Source organism: Poecilia reticulata, linkage group LG18, assembly GCF_000633615.1.
Source record: "Poecilia reticulata strain Guanapo linkage group LG18, Guppy_female_1.0+MT, whole genome shotgun sequence".
Classification (NCBI taxonomy): Eukaryota; Metazoa; Chordata; class Actinopteri; order Cyprinodontiformes; family Poeciliidae; genus Poecilia; species Poecilia reticulata.
In genome coordinates this window covers 14882707-14904923 of record NC_024348.1, presented here as the reverse complement: position 1 = coordinate 14904923, position 22217 = coordinate 14882707, and the positions used below count along the sequence as shown (strand labels likewise).

General features: G+C 39.7%; 1 protein-coding gene across 20 annotated transcripts in view; it reads left to right on the top strand.

Annotated features, from left to right (window-relative positions):
• Positions 1-22217, top strand: part of LOC103480667 (adhesion G protein-coupled receptor L3) — a 275299-nt gene that overhangs the window by 181489 nt on the left and 71593 nt on the right. For all 20 annotated transcript variants that reach the window (XM_017310504.1, XM_008435707.2, XM_017310506.1 and 17 more), the window contains 3 exons: positions 11380-11733; positions 14911-15014; positions 19445-19630. In XM_017310504.1, the coding sequence (XP_017165993.1) occupies positions 11380-11733; positions 14911-15014; positions 19445-19630 (644 nt within the window). The remainder of the gene's footprint in view (positions 1-11379; positions 11734-14910; positions 15015-19444; positions 19631-22217) is intronic.

Genomic DNA, 22217 nt, shown 5'->3' with positions numbered 1-22217 from the left:
GGTGCCATGTAATTCAGACCTAAGTACTAGTGGCCGACAAAAAAAAAAGTGGCCACTGCATTCTGTCTGAAGCCTTTTTGATGTCGAGGCTTAGGGATGTAGGCTAAATGCTTATTTTCAGGCTATGTATCGTTATCACATGCCTGCTGAACCTCTTGGAGAGGGCAATTTTCTCTGAGGGAAAGTGCAAGGTTTAGGATTATAGTTGCGAATGATTCATGGATCACACAGAGGCTTCAGCACGGCCTCGTACAGAAACACATGCGCAAATGCTTCTACGAGAAAAGCTTTAATGATGCAACACAATAGTCCTCTGTTGGTAATGCATCTGTAGGCTTTTTTTTTTCTCCAATGTGAAACATACAACTCTTTGTTGGGAATTAATTTAACCCCTATTAACTCCTTTAAGAATGAGCTGTGGTACAGTCATTAATAATCGTTTTGGCCCCACTTGTAAATAAATGTTTTGGATCTCAGATCCTTTTTTTTTTTTTTTACAAAGAAACTTGCAAGAAATCTTTGTACATCTGAGTGTTTTACATAAGCATGTTGATTTGCTGCGTGTTATAGTCCACCTGAACTGCAAACATCTACTTCTCTTATTCAACACAAAAAAAGAAGGCTTGCTTAGATCTACTTTAGCGAAAAGCAGCTAAAGTATTAACACAAATCAGCAATAAGCACACCAGTCCTGCACTTTATACTCTAGACTCTGCAGAATTGTAGCTGTGAACAAAAATTACATCTGATCGCAATGTAAACCAAATGATAAATGATATTATCCTCCTAAAGCTGGGCAGATTTTCATGCGTGATTAAACGGTTCTCGTTTGTGAATTAAACATTTTCTCGTTGTGAGGAATCCCTTTCTTGCAGGGAATACACTGGAATCCAAGAAAGATTTCACCTTTCAAGGAAGACCTTTCACATTTTGCCTAATTCTAACTTCTCTCACCCCCATCCTTCTCAATGAAGAATATTAACTAGCCAATGTCTTGATTCTGAAATGAAGTAACTGGATGACAACTGTTATATTTTTGGCTAAAATGTTGCAAGGATCCAGAGCGTTTTCACCTTAATGAAGGATTTGTCACCTTCCAGGTTTGACCAACCTGGTTGCTGGAGTTTAATTTCCGGCAGGATCAGTTTCCTTTGGCTTGATTACAAAGACCAAACAGCTGCTGCATTTCCCAGCAATGTTTGGCTACTCTTGGCTCCCTCTCAAACACTATTTGCAGGTTTCAGTCACTTTCAGATTGTCACTTCACTTTATCGTGCTGGAAAGGTCCGCCATACCTTTTTTCCATCCAGTTCATCTTTCGTGGATTATGAGCTTTTCAGTTTCATCTGTCTTTTATCAGCTGCATCATTTTTGCGTGACTTCTGCTGTGACGTTGTCAAGGTCGGTGACCAGCTGGACACTATGCTGTTGGACTCTTTTAACATTGAACAGCTACATGATGCCATGAAGTGGCATGTCCTCAGAAATGTTGGAGCAAGTGTCTTTTGTTCAGCCACCTATTTTTTAACTTTGTCGTTAATAGGCTCGTCATCGTTTTGACGTCATCCTGACCTCTGTGGACTCTGGGACCGAGTGAATATTTCACCACGTCCAAAGAGTTTATGGGAGACAAATTGTGCATACTTGCTACTGGTAAACACATTATATTCTTATGTCATAATGTCTTCCAACACCACTGATATGAAAGGCTGATTCACACTATCAGTGTATCAGGTGTACTATAGTTTTGTACGCCGTGGTTATAGGCCTCTGAAGCATCCGTTGTTGTGTTGCCGCTCTGCAAGGACCTGGATCCCATTATGCATTATATGATTCTTGTCTAGGGTGTGTCCTCTTAATGGGCTATCCATCATTGGCTGTACTAGCTCTGCTCTTACCTAATCATACACAGATCACATGTATGGTGAGGGGGACGGTAAGCATTACCTCAATTAAACCAGGCCCTCCATCTATCACTCCTGGCATGTAAAAACAATTGGAGGAAGAAAACATTTTTAAAAAATGAACATTATTGAAAAACTTATGTATGAAATGATGTTTACTTTGTCTGATTTAGTTTCTTGCCTCAGCCAATCAACCGGAGATCTGTTTGACTAAACCTGTGAAATGGTATGAAATAGCAGGTGGGATTTTTCTCAGCTTTTTCCCTCCCTCTTTTTCCTCCTGTGATGTATTTCTTTGTGTGTTGGTGTGAGCGTTTGGCAACCAATTCCTCCAGAGGCCCCAAAAAACTGCCACATTAACTTTAACAGGCTCCGCGCCCCAGAAGCTCAAAGTGATTTATTTTGACCAATCAGCCGAGTGAATCTGAGCGGAGGCCTCCAAAGCGTCTTTAACTCTCTTTATCATCAGAGCTGGAGTTTCTCTCGATTTGGCCTATTCCACCCCTGTCTGATAGTCTTTTGAAAAGCCCCACACTCTGTTTTCTTGGCAAGTGCCGAGACCTTGGAAAAGCGAGCTTTTTCTCGTGGTGATTCCTTCCTCATGTTCCACTTTTTACCCCTGTGCCTTTGTCCATGTTTTTCCTCCACCCTCCACTTTGCCGGGCAGCTTTCCTATGCTTGGCCTTGTCACTTGCCCGAGAGACTTTATATTTGGCTCCAAAGAGTAAAAGCCAAATCCAGTATTTCGCTTTTCTTGTAAGACTCTATCCTAAGATCAAAAGAGAAACATTGGATGCTGGTAAATAAGGATTTTTTTTTTTTGTTCTTTTGAACCGTGTGATTGTCATGTAGTATGTGCAACATTTAAAGAAATGTGAAGATTTCTAACTAATTTGAAGACTTTCATTTACTTTGAAGGGGTTTGACAGTTTTGACTACGTCAAATGTAATTAATTAAATGGAAATCAGACGCTTCCCCTCTGGGAAATGTAGATTACCCAGTATGTGTGTGTGTACATTAGACCAAGAAAAAACCTTCCTATTTGTGTGTCTTTGCAAATCTGTGCAGCAAAATGACCCCAGAGTTCTTCAGCAGTGCCTGTGGCAGCTCCTGTCTCTTCTGTCAGTTAAAGCAAACACAGCGAGGGTCTCTCCAGGCCCGTGTCCATGTGTGCATACATATCAGTCCGGTGCACACGCCTCTCCCAGTGCTGTGTGACCTCCACTGATGCCCTCTCAAATCCCGCGAAGGGAGCTCGGGAATAAGAAATTAATTGCCAAACAATGCATAGCTCCCATCCATTATGGCTCTCATCATGTCAGATGATATCGAAGCTTACCGGATGCCTTGCAGCATAATTTATTGCTCCTCCTCCCCGCCACCGCCGGCACCTCTTCAACCTTTCCACTTCCCAGTTGCACAGCTGTGATGGATTTGTGGGCTCGACACAATAAGATACCATTAAACGACGGGACTTTTATCATTTATTTTCCATCCTTGTCACTCGGCATGATATCTATTTATATAATTCATTTGAAATAGTTTGCAACTCGGACTGTTTTGTGCTGATGAAGGTGACGACAGTGCTCTCTGAATTAAAGCTTCTCTTTTGACTTTACAGATGAATGTGTTTTTTTTTTTTTGTTTGTTTGTTTATTAAGCAGATTTACTGTGACTTATGAATGATTGACATAAAATGGTCCCTGAACTCAAGGGGTGAATCAGTGTTGCGTCTACAGATAATAAACCAGTTAGTTAAGAACCCTTTTGGGCACTTTAACAACAACCTGTCGCAAAGGCACATTTTACTCTTATTTCTTTAGTTAAAATCTATAAAAAATGCCAGTGCCAAGCCATGCGTCTAACACTGAAGCCTCCTCTATGTGAAACCCAATACCAATCACTGCCACTGATACAGGCACCCATTCAAAACAGGTCTTGGTTGTAGCAGCACACTTTTTACGCTGTAAATAAAGATGCAGTCTTCGCTTACGTAGCTTGCAGCAGAACCATCAACCACACAGCAAGCCTAACAGTTATCCCCAAACAGACCTGCATATTGTTTAGATTAAACTTCACACAAGAATACTGTTCTGTTTTTACTGAATGCATGTCAGACCAAGTAACAAGTCTTGAGTTGTAGGATCAGCTTAGAAACCAGTGGAGAAGCCTCGGGAATGGGAACAAGTAGGAACTAACCCAGTTCAATGAGACAGCCTGTACCTCCATAGAAGAAAAACGACAATTTTACTCTGTACAGGCGAAACACAATCTGCGTTGTTAAAGTTGGTTTGTCAGGCAATACATTCATGTATATGGTTTACAAAGTTTGATTGTGATCATTAGCTTTAGATGCTTCTATTGCATGAAGAATTTCAACTTTGCTACTACTTTGATTTATCTTTAATTAGTGACACATGTATAATGCTGTTTTTGAAAATGTATTTTTTTTTTTTTACTTTTTGTTTTCTGGGATAACTTGGATCCTGTCTGAACTCCCTGAAGGCTCTGATGGTTTGACACAGAAAAATTCTAACTATTAGCTGAAACCGTGGCACGCAGTGGGTGATCAACTAAATAATGATGCATCTCTCGAGTTTTAGGTCAGATCTTTGCAGGATTTTTCCCTTTTTCTTTTTTTTTTTTGCCATTTCTGAAATATGTGACTTTCAGATGCTGCTCACCTGCTTCTAAAAAGCTCAAATAGCATTAAATTGTTGACTTTGCAGCGGTTTTCCTTCTTATCTTGCCACAGTCATTCATTATCTGAATTTCAGCAGGCTTTTCTGCCTTGGGTTTACGACCTGGTTAGGAAAATGAGTAAAAAAAATAAAATAAACTGAAAAAGATGTAGGTTAAAAGTGTAAAAGCAATTGAAGAAAAAATGATTTTAAGTTGTTATAAGAAAAGATCTGTTTGGAAACAAACTGACATGAAAAATACTGAATCAGCCCAAGACTCACAGTGATGTAAATTGCATGTCAGAGACTAAATATAAAATAATACCTCAACATGTACTAAATACTGAAATGATTGTTGACTATAAAGCAAGCAAATTCAGCAAATTCACAGTTCACTTTCCTCAACGTCTCCTTTACTGGGTGGATGAGAAACATAATTTTATGCAAATCTTTGCTCTGAAGCCAAAGATGTTGATGTGTTGAAAGCAGCTTTAGCTTAGTAAAAAAAAAAAAAAAAAGAGTAAAACACACAAATTTGGTGACAAAACGAGTCTAGCTCCTTTTAAACTCATGAGATTACATTAGCACGTTTTAAAGCTTCCTAATAACACTGCAAATCTCATTTGTGTCAGCAGTGGAAAATCAAACTAGGAAGCGGCAAAAAAAGGTGCAGCTAAAGCTACAGTAACTCAAACTGCTGACGCTTCACGAATTTGTCAAACTATCTACTTTCGCCTGACAGACAGCATATATGACCGCGTAAAGGAAACTGATTTAAATGCATTTCTCAAATCTCACCTATGTTATATCCAAGAAGGTACAGCAGCAAGCCGCACAACCCAACACAGCTCGACATTTGCTGAAACTGAAAACCACATAGAAGTAAAATATTATCTTAATCAATTTTTTTTTTTTTAAGAATCCAAAAGGATAGTGAGAAACTGCTAGTTAGAGCCAGTCCTTATCATTAACCAGCATGTACTGGCAGCTAGTAGGACTTTGTGAAACTGTGGGAATGTGTAGCTTCGTCTGACCACAACCATGTGTCAGTCTAATTCTGGCCATAGGTTTAAAAATCTGTCTCGGCATCCAGACAGGTCTTTTTTTTTGTTTTTTAAGAATACATGCACAATCTAAATCTTTTATTCCCCGTCTGTGGAAAATATCTGCTGAAGACGTAGCCATGCATAAAGGTTCAAAACCTAAAATTAGAAGGTAATTGGGTTCAGCACAAGGATTGAAGACTCACTTCACTGTCTAACGCTTGTTCCATTTCACCCCAAAAGCCACCTTCCACACCCCTCTTTTGATCTCGACTCAGCCGAAGTTTCCCAGAGCCAGACGAGAGTCTCGCTCGCCGTGTGGAAGTGGCAAGTCACATAAACCGGATCCATTTCATAATAGCGTTGCAATTTTCTCTCCTGGAGCGGAGTCGAGCAGGCTTATCTAATTGTGGAAGCCACGAGCCCTGGGATACAGAGAGAGAGGCTAATTAGTTAGAAATGAATGCTTTGAAATGAAGCACAAAGCTCTGTGTGTGGTAGAAACAGACTTCATGCTTTCTGTGAGATCAGGGAGGGGCTGAAGCAGAGCATCGAAGATGATGAGAGGGCTCTGGTGCTTTAATGAGACGGGAAGCTGGAGAGCGTGCGATGGTTCACTGCTGACTTTTATGAATGAACAGGTTGATACGTTTGCGTCTGAATGTTCTTAAGCCTTCAAGATTTAAGTGGATAATGTAAGAAGTGGTCTGTTAACCCTTTCATGCATGAATTATGATAATTTGTGTCACGATTTTTTCCAATTTTTTGATTTTTTTAAGGCATAAAAAAAGGTATATATATACTGTATTTTTTTGTTTTTTTTGTTTTTAGGTGATCAATTGTAATTTTTTCCAAATACAAAGTTGTTATTTGAAAAATACATCAGTAGTAATGTTCTTTAGGGGTTATCTGATGTCACCTGACAGACCGGGTCGGTCGGCATGCTTTTTGTCTGTCGGCCATATTGGATTTAACAAAAATAATTTCTTGCATTTGCAGCTGATGGCCAGTAGTTGATAGTGTATTTTATGATGCATTAGTTTCTACTTCAGTGGTCTGTGTGCATTTATAACATTAAAATCCACAAGAAGCACAAGAAAATTTAGACAGCTGTCCACTGTAGTGACCACTATGCATGAAAGGGTTAATATGTTAATCTACGGTCATATACTTCTGTTTTTGCAACTTTAATTAACTTTCCTCACTAAAGACACACAGCAGGTTAATTAAAGGTTTTTGCACGCCAATAGCTCCTGTCACAGGACACAGAAGAGTTGCCTTGTACTATTTTTTTTTATTTTCTAAGGCATACAACTAAAATTATTTTTTTGATTAATTCAAATGCGCTCTTGAGTTCACTAATCTATTGCTCTGGGCTCTGAAGAGACCACTTTTACATTGCATGTTCTCCCAAGCCTATTTGTACCCCCTTTTGTACCCCCTTGTCTAGATTGGCAAAGTTAGCAAGTTGAAACAAAACGACCTTGTGTTGTCTCCAAGGCGATAGTGCCTACGGACTGTAGCTGCTGTCCACTGCTGGCTTCCCTTTTTTTTTTTTTTTTTTTGCTCTGCATGTGCTCATTTCATGGAAAAGACATTTAATTCTGTTCAAGGGCACTCTCCTCTTTTCTGTCCCCAGTCTCTATCTCTTTTGCGTCCGTGTGTGTCTGCAGGTGTATTTAACATGCCGTATGTAGACTGAACCTTCGGAAAAAATAATTTACCCATGGACTCAGTGGGATCATCCAGAAGAATAGAATTACATTCTAAACATGATTCCTGGTGACTTTGAATTAACCTCCTGCTGTGACAGACACTTCCCTAAGTCATATTTCTTCCGTACTGTCATACTGCCTTAAGCATTCAACATTTTTTTTTTCATCTTTATTACTTTAGTAGAAGAGGTAAAACAAAATGATCTCACTGTCTTTTAGCCTGGGATGAGAAATGACCAGATGAAACGGTTGACCAGACCCTAGGGTATTTATTAAGATTCTGAAAGGACAAATAAATAAGGAGGGGGGTGGGGTGAAAGCTGGATAGCACTACACTGTATACAGCCCATGCTTTCCCAAAACTCGGACATTGTTTTCAAGCTCTTACCAGGTACTTTCTGGGACTGAACTGGATTTGATGATCTGTACCTTTAATGGGACTTGGTAATTACTTTCTCTCTACTTAAGAGGTAAATGTCCAAATCTTACAATGTACCTTCTAGAGCAGGGGTCACCAACTCCAGTCTCTGCTCAAACACACCTGGATCAAATAAACTGCTCATTTCCAGCCTATTGCAGAGAGGAATGAATGCTGGTGAGGAAATTCAGACATTCTGGAGCAGAGGTGGATCTAAAAGTTGCAGGATGGTAGCCCTCAAGAACTGGAGTTGGTGTGACCCCTGTTCTAGAGCTTACCAGCAACTTTCTCAAGTTTTGTACTTTTCTTTTCAAAACCTACAAAGTACTTTCCTGGCAGTTTCATGAAGTGTCCTTGTTACTTTCACCAATCCAGCCAGGCACTTTTAGAGATCTTATGAGGTACTTTTGTGAGCTTATCTGGTTCTTTGCTAGAGCTGATGGGACATACTGGGTTACTTTCCTGGCATTTACCAGGTGTTAATGGCTGCTTTCCCAGAACTTAAAGGGTACAGCCATTTACCATACCGAGAGATGAACTAAAATTAAACCTGCACTTGATGATAAATTTTCCTAAGATTTGAGCATCTTAAACATAGTACCCAAGAGTTGTGCTTCCAATGTGTTCAATTAGTTGTGAAAAACCTTCAACAAACAAGATATTGTACATATTTTTTTCTTTTTTACACTGACTCTTTTTAAATGCAGCATTTGAAGTCATTATGCTTTAAGATTTGGAAATTTTGAGGTTTATTTAATAACACGAAATGTCATCCTATAATTTTAACTTTAGCTTTTGTTAATAATACAGAAATGCTCTTTAATCCAAGCAAGTATCAGTATCACACAGGAGCAAATAAAATGAGTTCATGATCTGTCTAACTGCAGTCTTCTCCATTTTAATAGTCCCTCATGTGTTTCAAGTTTTACCGTCATTAACATAAGCTGGAGGCAGCTCAACAACACCACTTCTAAATTAGTGGTCGTCACCTGTGTAGAGGTTTGATTCTCCTAATTGGCCCCTCTGCTTGCCTGTTTAGTCACTCGGTTGAATGAGGATTGCCACAGTGAGGCCAGTACTGACCTTGATATAAGCAGATCAGATTTTTTATCAGACATCCTCATGGTGGCCTTTCTATCATATTCAGATTTAACATCCACTGACATCAAACCTATATTAAAAAAAAAAAAAAAAAAGCCAAGCAGGGTTTCATTTCATTTCCTTTTGGCCACACTTAAAAAATAAGTGCTTTCATAAACAATCAAATAAGACTGGTGTCCTTGAGCATATTTCCCTTAAGGATATTTCCTACTTCATGGTAGTTGGTGCTGAAATTAAAATTAATGATGATGTTTGTCACCATGCGGAGAATGTAAATTGTGTTTTCTTGGGCTGATTTTTTTTTTTTTATCTTACTGATAGGTGCATCTGTAAAAAAAAAAAAAAAAAAAAATAGTAAACATACACTTATTTTGTACCTTTGCATTTCCATTTCCCACCAACTGCCTTTCAGTGTGTGAAATTTGTAAACATGTAAACAAACCACATACACGCACTTCAGTTTATAAAGCTATTATGAACACTTTAATAAATCTGCGTGAATGTAATTTATTGGAACTTAGTTTTTGAAATATGGTAATTTTTCCATGATATTCACATTTTCCGAGTATGTATTAATAACTGTAACTTCTGCATATATTTTGGAAAACCTTTCTTGGGGTCCTTGTGCTTGTAAGCACTAAGTGATTGCAAAGTTCGTAACTACCTAATCTCGACCCTTCGTGGTGTGGTGTAAGTATTGTCTCAGCGGTTTCCACCTGGAAACAATGGCAACTAAAGCCGAGTCCTACATTTTCACGACCATAGCTAACATGTAAAACAGTCTATGCGTGTTATTTGTCAGGGAAGCTTAAGCAGTTAAATGTAAGGATTGGTTTTGGAAGGAACCATTTATTTCAGATCTTAACCTTTTTCTTTGTCTAGTGGCTCTTGTCAACTTTGTATTCCGTATTGAAATAAATTGGCTTCACGAATCTTTGGTTCGCATCACTGTTCAATGAGATGAAATGTCGTGTGTGTGACTCTACAGGAGTTCCTGGGATACCTGCAGACATTTAAAACACAACCGTCTCTTTTTGTTGGCGGAAGGAAAACAAATACTCAATCAAGCAGCACTCTTGCTGAGGTGGCACATCATTTAATCAACCTTGGCTGTCGCTGAATGCTGTTAAGTGTGGAACACATCGACTGCTGATAGTTGTCGGGGTGTCATTACAGCCTGCGGCAGCCTCCGCGTCCCACACTGCTCCGCTAATTTATGCCGTCTCATTTTACCCTTTGCAAATTTGCCGTACCGAGATATTGTCCCATTGCAAATTGAATCTCATAGAACAGTTTTTTTTATTTACCCGCCCCCTCCTCCATTACCTGAGCTCACTGAGGTACACCGCGTCCATTGAACCTGCCAACACAAAATTGACCTTCATTAAATTTTGTTTTGCTCTCCTCTCATACAAAGATTAGGATCGTTTGTCACTTCTGTCTTTTTGATTGTATCCCGGTACTGGGAGGAAATGACAGCTGTCCCAAATTGCATTTTAGTGAAGGTCCAAATTGTGTGTGTCTGTGAGAAAGGCCTCTTTCATCCGTTTAGAGGGGCCAGTGCGAGCTGTCCTCTTCCAAACCACAGACTGTAATTAGATCATGACATACAGAACTGTTGGCAAAGCTAAACAGAGCAAAGATGGTGATGCAAATATACAATGGTTGGATTAAAAGGGGAGTTAGGGCATTCTTTTTTCTTTTTTTTTTTTGTGGAAATGTTATGAAGTTTTATCCCTTGTGTGTCCTTAGACCCTCTATGGGCTTACTGAGTTCACAGATTCATAAATAAAACTCGGGGCTAAATTAATTTGGGACCTCTAATTTCCAATCAGAGACATTGTGGAAGATGAATAAGGTGCACAAGGCATGACTGATGACCAAGACTTGAGGAACTGCAAGTGCATTTAAGAGGGAGGAGAAGATAGCTGAGCTAGTGTATGGGTCCGTTTCTTTGTGCGCATGTGTTGATGTTATTATGATAGCCATTTTCTCCTTAGAGCTCAGGTAAACAACGCCATTAGCAAACAGTTCCTGGAGTGTAACCACAGGGAAGAACCACATCCAGGAAATGGGTGTTCCATTGTGTCCTCTGTGACCCACAAATAGCATATACTTAAAAAAAATTTGCCATTGACTTGCAGAGATATGGCCCCACCAGCAATTGCATTTAGAATGCACAGCTGGAAATGTGTGTTTCCTGGTGTGTGTGTGTGTACGTCTGCGTGTGCGTGTATGTTAGTTTAGCCAGCAGGGGTTCCAAACAAGACACCAGGCATGTCCACTTTAGTCACCCCTGAAAGCTCCGACCGATCCTCTTTGAACTATCTTCTCTTAAACTGACACATGGAAAAAGGGGAAGAATAGAGTTCCCACATGTACATTGTTCAAATTTGAGCTGTAAAAAGAGCACATTTCTCCTCGAACACAGCCGAAGTACAACTGATAAAATTATTTAAAACTATATCTGTGTTGTTGTTGTTTTTTCTAAACTTACATCCTTTCTTCTGTATCAGAAACGTCGTCTTCTGTCATGGTTTATATGGACACCATGACTTCAACAATGAGGACCACCACTCGACCCGGCACCGTCACCCTGACGACCACAACATCCAGGACTACCACCACCCGGACGCCCGCCACAGTAACTGCAGTGGCTGTGTGGCCGCACACGACAACCACGACGCCATCGCCCGCGCAGACGCTGGTGAACGCCTTGGAGCCAGAAGATGACGACAGAGCTCTGCCTTCCTCCAAGCTTCCGAACGTCAGGGTGGAATATTGCAGTCCCTTGTTGATGATGGACGTCGCCTGGCCGAAGACCAGGCAGGGCACTGTCGTCAAGATGCCCTGTCCATCAGGAACCATAGGTAATGCTGGTTTGTTCTAATGCCAGATCTTTGAAGATTACTAAGTAGACGTTTGTGTTTCATTAACTCTTGTTAGCTTGCCATTTGTTAAAGACAGAGAAAGTGTGCAGCAGCCTTTTGCCTCATCCAAGAAGGTTCTGTCTTTATAAACCATTTTTCATGATTTTTATTTATTTATTTTTTTTGGTCAAGTAAGATGCAACTAAAGTGCAGGAGCCTTGTTTTTAAGTCCATGTAGAAACTGAAATTCGCCCGAGCTTTGCAAGTTGTACTTTCTATCATAAAATCCTGAAAATGAGTCGTGGCGTGGAGAGGGCAGTGATCACAACACCACAGATCTGCAAGATTTATGACTAATCCCAGACAAGCTCAAACGTATCTCTGTTGGAATCAGAAAAGCTAGAGAAAATAGTGTTTCTCTATTTCCTCTCTCAGAGAGGATGTCAATATTCTCCTTAGAAGAACCGGTCTGCTGTGAGTTGCTTTTGTTTATATTTACACTCCCTGCGCAGCCTACACGCGCTCCCTTCCCGTCTCCCCCCACTGACTCTTTATTCCCGACTCGACGATGCGGCGCTAAAGATAGCATGATGTTGAATTTGTATGAAAACTAGTTACTAAAACATCACACGACTGTAGTTGTGCTCTGTGCTTCACTGCAGGATAGATGTGAATAATTATAGCTCATTAGTCTCGATCAGGCATTAGACCTTTCTGTCTGTGGATGTTTTCTGCCCGTCTTTGCATCGATACTAACGGAATAAAGTCAAGTGTAGTTTCAGATGAGATCAATGTTTGACTGCTGCGCATTTAAAGACATTCTCTCTAAAAGGTTAAAAACCTGAGAGCATTTTTTTTTTAATGGTTCAGTTTAGACAAAAAAAAGAACAAAACACCAAGACTGCTGTCAGCCAGGATTCTTCAATAAAGATTTTTGTGGCAAGAAAATCAATGATACTTGAAAAAAACCCTTAAATGAATGCTTTATACAGTCAAGAAGGAAACACGGGCAAACAGAAATGCTGGTCTAGGAGTACTTCCATAGGAAAGGAAAGCAAAATGAGTCATTGGCAGTAATTGCCCCGTCAATGGCTCCTTCCATGCAGAAGACAATGCTAAACATGGGGACTCTCAGATAAGGTGTACCGTCAAGTGAAAGAAAATCAAAGCAAATACTCAATGTTTATGGAAGCAATAGCTCTATCACAGAATTAATTGCAGCAACAGCTTAGTATATGCTTCCTTCAGAGTGGAGATACATGTGAGCACACAAGCACTGGGTCAGGGGTATTTCTATGAAGAAAGCATATAAAGCATACTAAATTAATGCAGAAATAGTTCTTTCAGTGGTTTTATTCAAGAAAAAAATTTGGGCAACCCAAAGAGTCACAGGGCAACAGCACCAAAAAGTTTTTTGTTTTTTTTTGTTTGCTTGTTTGTTTTGTTTTGGACAGTTTCTGGTTTTCTGTCTTTTGATTGCTTCTTAAGTTCGGAAATCTATCTATAAAGAAAAAACAACTAGAAAACAGTCATTGGGCCGTTGTGTGGTACTGTCTGTGGAAGGGTCTGCTAGTATTTCTATGCATGAAAAGCGGAGAGAACACAAACGATGATGGCAGCAATAGCTTGATTTATTTTGCATAACAGAAATTAATTTTTATTTAGTATTTAGTTACCTACTGTGGTAATTTTAATTTGACAGTCAGAGAAAAAAAATGTTTTCACTGCACTTTTTCTTAAAAGGGTTTTGATTGTTTCTCTTATAGTGGAACGAATAAAGCATTTGCTTTGCATGTGGCAATTAGTAAACCGCAGTGCTTGCGTATACTCTTCAGGTGAGGTCTAACCACACCTGCACAATGGGGAAAAAGAGCGGTATTTCTCCGGTATGTTCAAGTTCAGCTCGGGGCCCAATCCGTTCATCAATCAGCGCACCGACAGAGTCGCGCACATGTACATGTCGTCTTCATTAACGGGACAGCGTCAGCGCTCGCCGAGACCTCACTAACAGCCAACACATGGTGCAGATAAGAGGAACCGCCGCCCCGCCTCCCCCTCTCGGCGCTCCCTCTTCAAAGCCGTCGCACTTCAGACAACACTGTCAAGCAGAACACGGCCGCGTGAGCTTCCTCTGCCACTCTTTGAAAGTTTTCCGAGCTCCCCTTCCATCGACGTCTTTTCGTTCCCTGTCACTCCCGTCTCTCCCCTCTGACCCTCCCCTGACTCCCCATCCGCCGTCCCCCTTTCTCTTTCATGCTCCTTCGTTCTGTCTCTCAGCGTAAGGGGAGGGGGGAGATGCACAGTCACTTATCTTATAAACCCATCAAACACAAGGCTGTCTGAGGTGGACCGGAGAGGGAAATTATATGTCAATCAAAATTTATATCTGTTAATGCAGGTTGTGTCGACCTGCAACAACACTCTGTCCCCTCTGTATACAAGAAAGAGTAATTTAATGTCGGCACACAGCTTCGCTGATGTAAGCGGTTGAAGCTCGGAAGGTCGAAACAATCTCGATTCACATGATTTCTTGAGCCTGTACCTGTAATAACATATTCGGTTCACATTTAAACCAATAAAAATCTTATAGATGTCAATAGGTGCAACAAGATTAGAGAGGCTTAACGTATAACCACACAGATTAATAAAACTCTGTATCGGTAAGTGCATTTGCAGTGCTCATCTATCAGCAGAGAGTTTCCTCCAACCTGTTAAATTGACCTTTCCTCGGGATTTCAGCCTTAATTGGCACCTATTTTGTTGCATCTGCTTTCTTATGCAGGACTTGAGCAGCCACAGGAGCAGACACTTTCTGACTTCTAATGATTAAATACTGAGTGCGCCTGGACGAGTCCGGCAGCCAGCCTCCGCCGAAGCGGATTCGTTTTAGCCAGTTTACGATAAAACCATCCAATTACAGTCCTGCAAATTCCATTAATTGGATCACTTATAAATTTTGTTTCTTTGGACAAGTTTTGCAAATAAGAAAAAAGGGCTTGACATACAGAAGCCTCGGGCAATAGATGAGGAACTGTAAGGCATTGTGTGGCGTGTCAGTCTGTAATGGGAAAACGGTCGAGGAAAAATAGAATGACGGACAAAGTACACACGCAGAACAAAAGATGTTTCTCGGAGTCTTTATAACCACTTAACTTGGTGACTTTCTTCTGTCTGAAGGCGTGGCTTCATTCATGTGCTTGGGCCCAGAAGGATACTGGGACCTCCAGGGGCCCGACTTCAGCAACTGTACCTCCCCTTGGGTCAACATCATCAATCAAAAGGTAAAAACTACAACTTTCACTTTGCACCATTTTGGTGTTTAATTTTCTTTCAGTGTCTTTGTATGTATTTCCAAACGATATTGCAAATCCAACATGCATCGTTACCTTTGCTAAAAGATCAAAAAACAACAGCACCACCTTCATATACTATAAGCAGAATGCTTTTTATACTGCCTATGTATAGGACTAGGTCAATGCTATTTAAGTTTAAGCTAATGCTGTAAAACCTAAGCCAAGGCAAGTTATTATTTTAGCACAAAGTGTATACAAAGTTACATTAATGACAGGAATTGATTCAATTTTACAGAAATGAAACGCATGACAACAATAAACTCATAAAATAACATTTGACTTTAATAGGAAGACTTTATAAATCTATTGTTTTTAATCCTGATTTAAAGGAGCCAGGAACAGTGTGCACATGTCTCTTGCTTTAAGGGAGTCTGTTTAAAAATCTGCAGAGCATAAAAACTAATTGCCGTTTTCCCGTGTTGCATTGTGACCCTAGATATACCGAGTGACCCCTGTTGGGTCTGGCTCGTACCGACGAACGATATTTTTGAAACATTTATTGGCCCAACACTATTCAGAACCTTGTGAAAGATTTTAAAATTAGTCCTTTCACACACCAGGAGCTAGAGCACCGATGCAGGACTGGTGTACTGTGATCAACTTGGCAACAGCCTTTTTGAATGAGCTGCTGCTGCTTGATTATTTTTACTGAGAACCATAAAGACGCCATTAAAATAATCCACTGGAAATAAAAGCGTGACCTAGTTTTTCTGTCTTGTTTTATCTACCCTTTATTTTTGGCAATGTTTTAAGATAGTGGTATTTGGAGTAGACTTTATGTGGCTTTTGACATAAAGTGTACCACCCAGAGATATTATTGATACACAAGAACAGCGTACATGTGAATGAACAGGATTTGTCTGCTCACATTTATTAAAAAAAAAACTAATAACTACAACAAAGTCCGGCAGCGTAGTTCACTTTTATGTGATGCTGAACATTTCCCGTTTGTTTGGGTCAAAGCCTACTGCTGTTCTTAACATGCGTAGCTTATTCCTCTTTTATTATAATTGGGGTACATTGTTTAATAAAATAAACAATAAACCAATAAATATCGTTGGTAAAAAAAGACTTGAACACTTCAATTAGTTGTTGCCAGAAAAACAGGAAAGCCTGGACGTTTCGGTAGTGGTTAATTTGAGTCTGGACGGGATAATTCAGAAATGTTTACCAACCTTAGAAAGGTTAAGAAAGACTTTGTCCTTTCGCCCTTCTTGTCAGTTCTGCTGCAGCGGCTCGCCGTACAGATATTTGTGTCGCATTCAGTCAACTCTGCTTTATGTTGGTTTCGTTCTTTGCCTGCTCATAATTGGTCAATTAATGTAATTGATTAGCCAGACGGTGTATTCCATAGAAAGCTGATACCTCTGTGTGCATGCACATATGTTTAGACTGGAGTGAAACCCAATCCAACAAACCAGCATAGTGTAATGGACTCCTGCGGGTAAGGCCCTATCCACGCCGCCGTCTCCTCTACAACATGATACAGCGGTTATTGGCTCTCCATATTGCTCGAGCACAAATGACTTGCATCTCCTGCTCTGCAGGCTATTATGCAAAGCCTCATTTCGACCTTCCTACACTTCAATCGGTAATCAAATCAAAAAGAAGAGATGGAGAAGGGGACGGCAAGCGAGGATCCACGTTTCAGGTTATGAATTGCAAGCAACGGTAAAAAACGTTCCACCTGAAACGTGCTGCGCCCCGAGGCATGCGTGTTACACCACTTATGCTTTGCTCTATGGCAGGAACTCAGCCCATTAAGCCAACAGCAGTCTGCTGACATGAATGGAGAATGGCTATAGTGGAGAAAACTAGCAGTAGAAGAAATAATCGGCTGCGCCTGTGCATGGTGCATTCATTCCATTTGTTGACAGCGATGAAACTGGAACATAAATAAACAAACGCAGCAGAGTCGGTTTGCTTCTCTAGCCCTGCTCGACAGAAGTAGTGAGACGACTTTTGTGTTATTCAAATCTACAACAAAGTTAAGTTGAGAAAGTAATATATGTATTTTTAGGATAAAAAAAAAAAAAAGGCTATGAATTTTTTTTTTATATAATTTAGAGGATATGACAGTTGAGCGGTACGCCTGTCTTGGTGGAGGAAGGAAGTCTCTAATGAAGATCAACCCGTCAGGGATTTCGAATGCCCATCTGCCACTTCGTTATTTTATATCCATACCCATTGTCCTGCGAGTATCACAGCTCATTACCAGATGGTTTGGTAGACGAAATGAGAAAGGACGATGTAGAGGGTAAAAAGGAAACGAAATGACAACCAGACAAGCAGAAAGGGAGGGGAGAGTAAGAGACACAAAGGAGGAAGCAGAGATATTTACCCAGCATTCTCAGCTCTTCTCATTAGGAGATGAGCTCAGGGAAGCCGAGGACGAAAACATCTTCCAAAGACGTGTTCGCCTGCACACACACACACCTCTGTGAGGACCAATTTAAGGAGCCTAATTACTTCCCTAATAAACTCACAGGCAGATATAGCAGGTAACGCTACAAAAAAATATATATATATGTATATATATCAGCATGATCCAGTTTTTACTCACGTCTTAGTTTCCAGCATCTCTTGTCGTCGTACGTTGTTCGTGAATTACACCACAAAAAAAAACAAACAACACAACACCCTCTTTGTAAGGATGTGTAGAAAAGCTACATGCTCTTAAAATAATTTTTTATTAGTCTGCCCGTTTAAGTTGATCGGTCCCCAGGAACTTTTAATTAGTATTAGCTTACTTCCTGTTTTCATGGAGTGCAGATTCTTTGAGCTGCTTTTTAGAATAAGATAGAAAGACGAGCATGGCGCTCAAATGAGGCAGATTTGTGATATTTGTAAATCAGAAAATGTCTGAGAGAATAGCTGCTCAACTAAACTTGCCCACGTTTACAGTCAATAATTGTAAACAAGCAAACCTGAAGGACAACCCAACGTTTTCCAGCCATCAAACCCACTGAATAAACAGTGAATAAAAAGAAAGAAGATCCAGAGATTTTGCTTTTTTACATATCTTTAGCTGAAGTGCCAATAAACATGGAGAGTACCGAAACAATTCCTTTGTAACAGATCAAGCTTAAAATTAACCCAATCAACACATCGCCTATGTTCTGAATTAACACCACACAAGTTATTTTGTTAAGACTGTAGAGATAAACACCACTGAAGTTACCTTTTCCAATAAGATGTACTGCAGCCGATATGGAAGTGAGTGAAATGTCTCCTTTGAGCACAGGCTGTGTATTGCTAAGCAGACAAATCAAAGGGTTTGTGAACTCTCACTCTAAAGCCTCAGCTTCGGTGTTCAGAGGTGTTCTTATCAGTGTTTTTGAGCTGGAAGAAAACTTGTGGATAATTGGATAAAAGTGAACCGCCAGAGAGTGAGCTTGTTTTTAAACAGATTAAAAACTTATGGGAACAAAACAGAGCAAACACAATTGATAAGAGAGTAATGGCTCGTGTCTAATAAAGGAAGCGTTTATACTTTGAAGCGGTTCTGCCTGAAACATAAAAATAAAACTTAAAAGCTTTGTCTTTTTGTCTATAAACTCTACATTTTAGATTTTCTTTTTTTTTTTTCTTTTTTTTTTTTACATTAACCAGGCAGTATGCAGATGTTTTGTATTATTCTCTACCCCAGAATGTACAGAATGTATTTTATGCATTGCAGATTATACATATTCCACTTTATCACGTTGTTGCACCTCACTAACTTCAGTGTGTGTGTGTATTGTAGTTGTCTGTTACAATTAATAAACATTGGTGAGATTTTTTTTCTTCTTCTCTGGTTACTACAAATTATTCCATATTTGAAATTTTCCTGTCCAGAGGCATCACTGTGCTACTCTATGCTCCATGTAACTGGAATACTCTTGTTATCCTGGAGCTTATTTAAATATTTCTTTAAACTAGAGAAATATATATACATGTGTATATATGTGTGTGTATATATATATATATATAACACACTCCAAAGGCTATATGTTCTGCATCAGTTTCATAAAAGTATAATGCTGTCTGGGGAAATTCCCTCAATAGTTCCATAATTGCGTGCAGATATAATATCTTGCCCCGGTGTACACTCAGCCGTGTGAGACAGCACACATCTCTGCATACACACATTAATTGTCTGCAATATTACAGCAGTTGGGGAAAAATTGCAGGTCAAACTGTATTTATTTTATGGGGTAAATACTTGTAGATTCCAATTTATCATGTATTCCCTTGTAGCCAGTGAGCAGGTCATGAATATTAAGAGAGGATACCTCATATTTGTTTTTCAGGAATAATGCGTGTTGATGTCTTCTTTACAGTACTTTTTTTTTTTCCTTTCTTTTTTTCCCCCCCAGATAAAAGCCGGAGAGACGGCAGCCGTGATTGCCAGAGAGCTGGCAGAGCAAACCAAGAGCAACCTTCAGGCAGGCGACATCACCTTTACGGTGAGGGCCATGATTCAGCTTGTGGATCTGCTCGACGTCCAGCTGCGGAACCTCACGCCGGGTGGGAAAGACAGCGCAGCGCGGAGCCTCAACAAGGTACCGAAGGGAACCTTTTTTCTTTTTGGCTCTCCTTTAATTCACTTTTCTTTTGCCTTTAAATATATCCTGACAGTCTAACAGGCTGGATAAACATAACCCGCAGGAAACAATGACCTATTGCACTTATTGTCACGACTGTTCAGATCAACATATTTCAGGGGTCAGAATAAAAATAAAACAATTCCAGAGAGTTTACGCCACTTGTTATTCGAAGGTAAATTTCATGGAATTTGACCTACTTACCATGACTTTAGTCAAAGAATTACAATTAGTTATTAGTTTATATTTATGGTGCAAGTACAAAAGCAGCTATTTGACACGTTTATTTTCTCTACTTAAATTCTGTTGTAATTTCAAGTTAATTTCTTATTCTGCCTCGATCAGAACTAGCGTCCAGCGAAAATAAGTTATAGTGTTGTTAAAAAAGTGCTTATAAAGACAAAAATCTGTCTGTTTTCTACAGAAAACCCTAAAACGGATGGAGTGTCACCCAAATAAGTGCCACCCATCGCTATTAACGGGATTTAATAGTGAGAAAACCCAACCCAGTTTAAACCTAATAAGCTGTGACAGAACTTACACTTTGTCTATCAAATCAACCCCAAATAGCAGTGTGCACCCTCAAATCCCCTCAGTTTGCAGTATTAACTTTAAAATAATTAGAATTTTTAATATCTATTAAATAAAACCATTCAGCCACATACACATCTCAGTTTCAGCTCACGTGGTTCTATTATTTTCAGATTTGACCTAAAGTTTGTGCACTGTAATAGTTTCTGTTAGGGTTATGCTTCTGTTTGGCTTACATGATGGGAAACCATTTCCCCAGAAAAAGCAGTTTTTCTTCCTCTTTGTTTCATCCAAATTTCTAAAAGGTTTATGAGAAGGAAGTTTGTTTATGGGACAATGCAAGGTAGTAGCTTACGTTAGTATTTTAGTCATATTCAATAAAATAGCATTGTTTTTTTTTTCTAAAATTTTAGAAGATGCTACTCATATTTAATATGTGTCAAAAGCACAATAACTTAACCCACCGACTTCTCCCTTTGGTGAAAAAACATTTATTGTGCTTGATCTAAACAATGGAGGTAAACAGTTTTATGTTTTTTGGACTGCAAGCTCATTATTTTATTCCCTAACTCACAACAGTCCAGTAAAGTGAATAAATAATATTCCTGTTATAAGCAGTAAACATCAGTAAAAATGTACTTCAGTAATTTGCTAGGACCACCTGCTCTCTCATAGGTTTCTTTTTATATTTTGCTGCAACAGACACAGATGTCCCCATTGAGATTTTAGTGGCAGTTTTCTCCAATAGAGAGGGATGGCTGTAAAGCAAGACGAGCAAATTTACATTGAGGATCAAGAGGAGTTTTTAACACCACTTCAAAAAAAAAAGTTCCCCATAAAATAAAACATTTAAGGTAGAGGTGCCAGTTTGGAGATTGTTTTTGTCTTCGTTTCTCCTATAAAGTAGAGGATAAAAGCAGCAGCCGTATTGAGTGGAATAATGCGAAAAGGCTTTTACAGGCAAGATAATTTATTTAAGAGGTCAGAGGGAAACCCAGGGATAAATTATTCTCAACCCACAGATATGCCGTCAATGTTTGCAGCACAGTGGCTCTTTGGAGAAAAATGACCCTTTAGCCTTTTCTTGTGTTGAAGTTCCATCGCCATTCAACGCTCTCCTCTAGAAATCTTTTTCATTGCTCTGGCAGTGGTTGATGTTTTCCTCTCAAGTTCAATCATTTTGACACAATCTGCAGTGAGCTAAACGAATTAAAGATCTTCTTTTTTTTCCCTTTTGGGCAGCAAAGCACAACACACTGCCAGCTGACAATGAAAGGATTGAATTGGCAAACGCCGAGATCAGTGTCGTTTTTGTGATCAAAGGGTAACTGGCTAACGGGGAAAAAAACGGGACTTTTTCCAGAGGAGTGGGCCACGATGTTGGCTCCTTTATAAGAAAGTGGTTGTCTTTGCTGTTAATTTTATTAGGATTTAGCACGGTACCAGACCCAAGCTCTTAAAGCCAAACAGCGGCTCCGGCGTCTGCATCGAGACTCGACTGGAATCGTTCATTCCCTGTGCATTCACTGACTTCCGCTGTCGGAGTCTTTGTTAGATGTAATTTCTCAGGTGTTCTAAATTTCTCTGAGCGTTATCTCCGCTTCAGTGCTGGACAAGGTTTAGACGTTAACCAGCTCCCTGGTTGCTCTCCCAGGAAATGAAATAAAATGAAACCAAAATCAGGTTTATGAGCGCCTGGAAGCATTTCCCCACTTGCACGCTGTCTCATTTCTGGGCTAATTAACACATGAGTTTACACTGTTTTGCCAAGATGTTGTGTAATTAAACCACAGTTGCTTCGCAGCATTACTTTGCACTTTGTAGTGTCATAAATTCACATTTCTTCGAAAAAAACGTTACTTTTTCCCTCCCCCTAATTAATCCATTTTTAGGAAACCGTTATGGCAAATTGGATGCATCTTTACTTACGGTCTCCTTCGCCATGTTTGGTAAATTGGAAAAGTATGAAGTAATGTTCTGTGAGAGTCGTAATTATTCATCCAGCTCTTTAGAC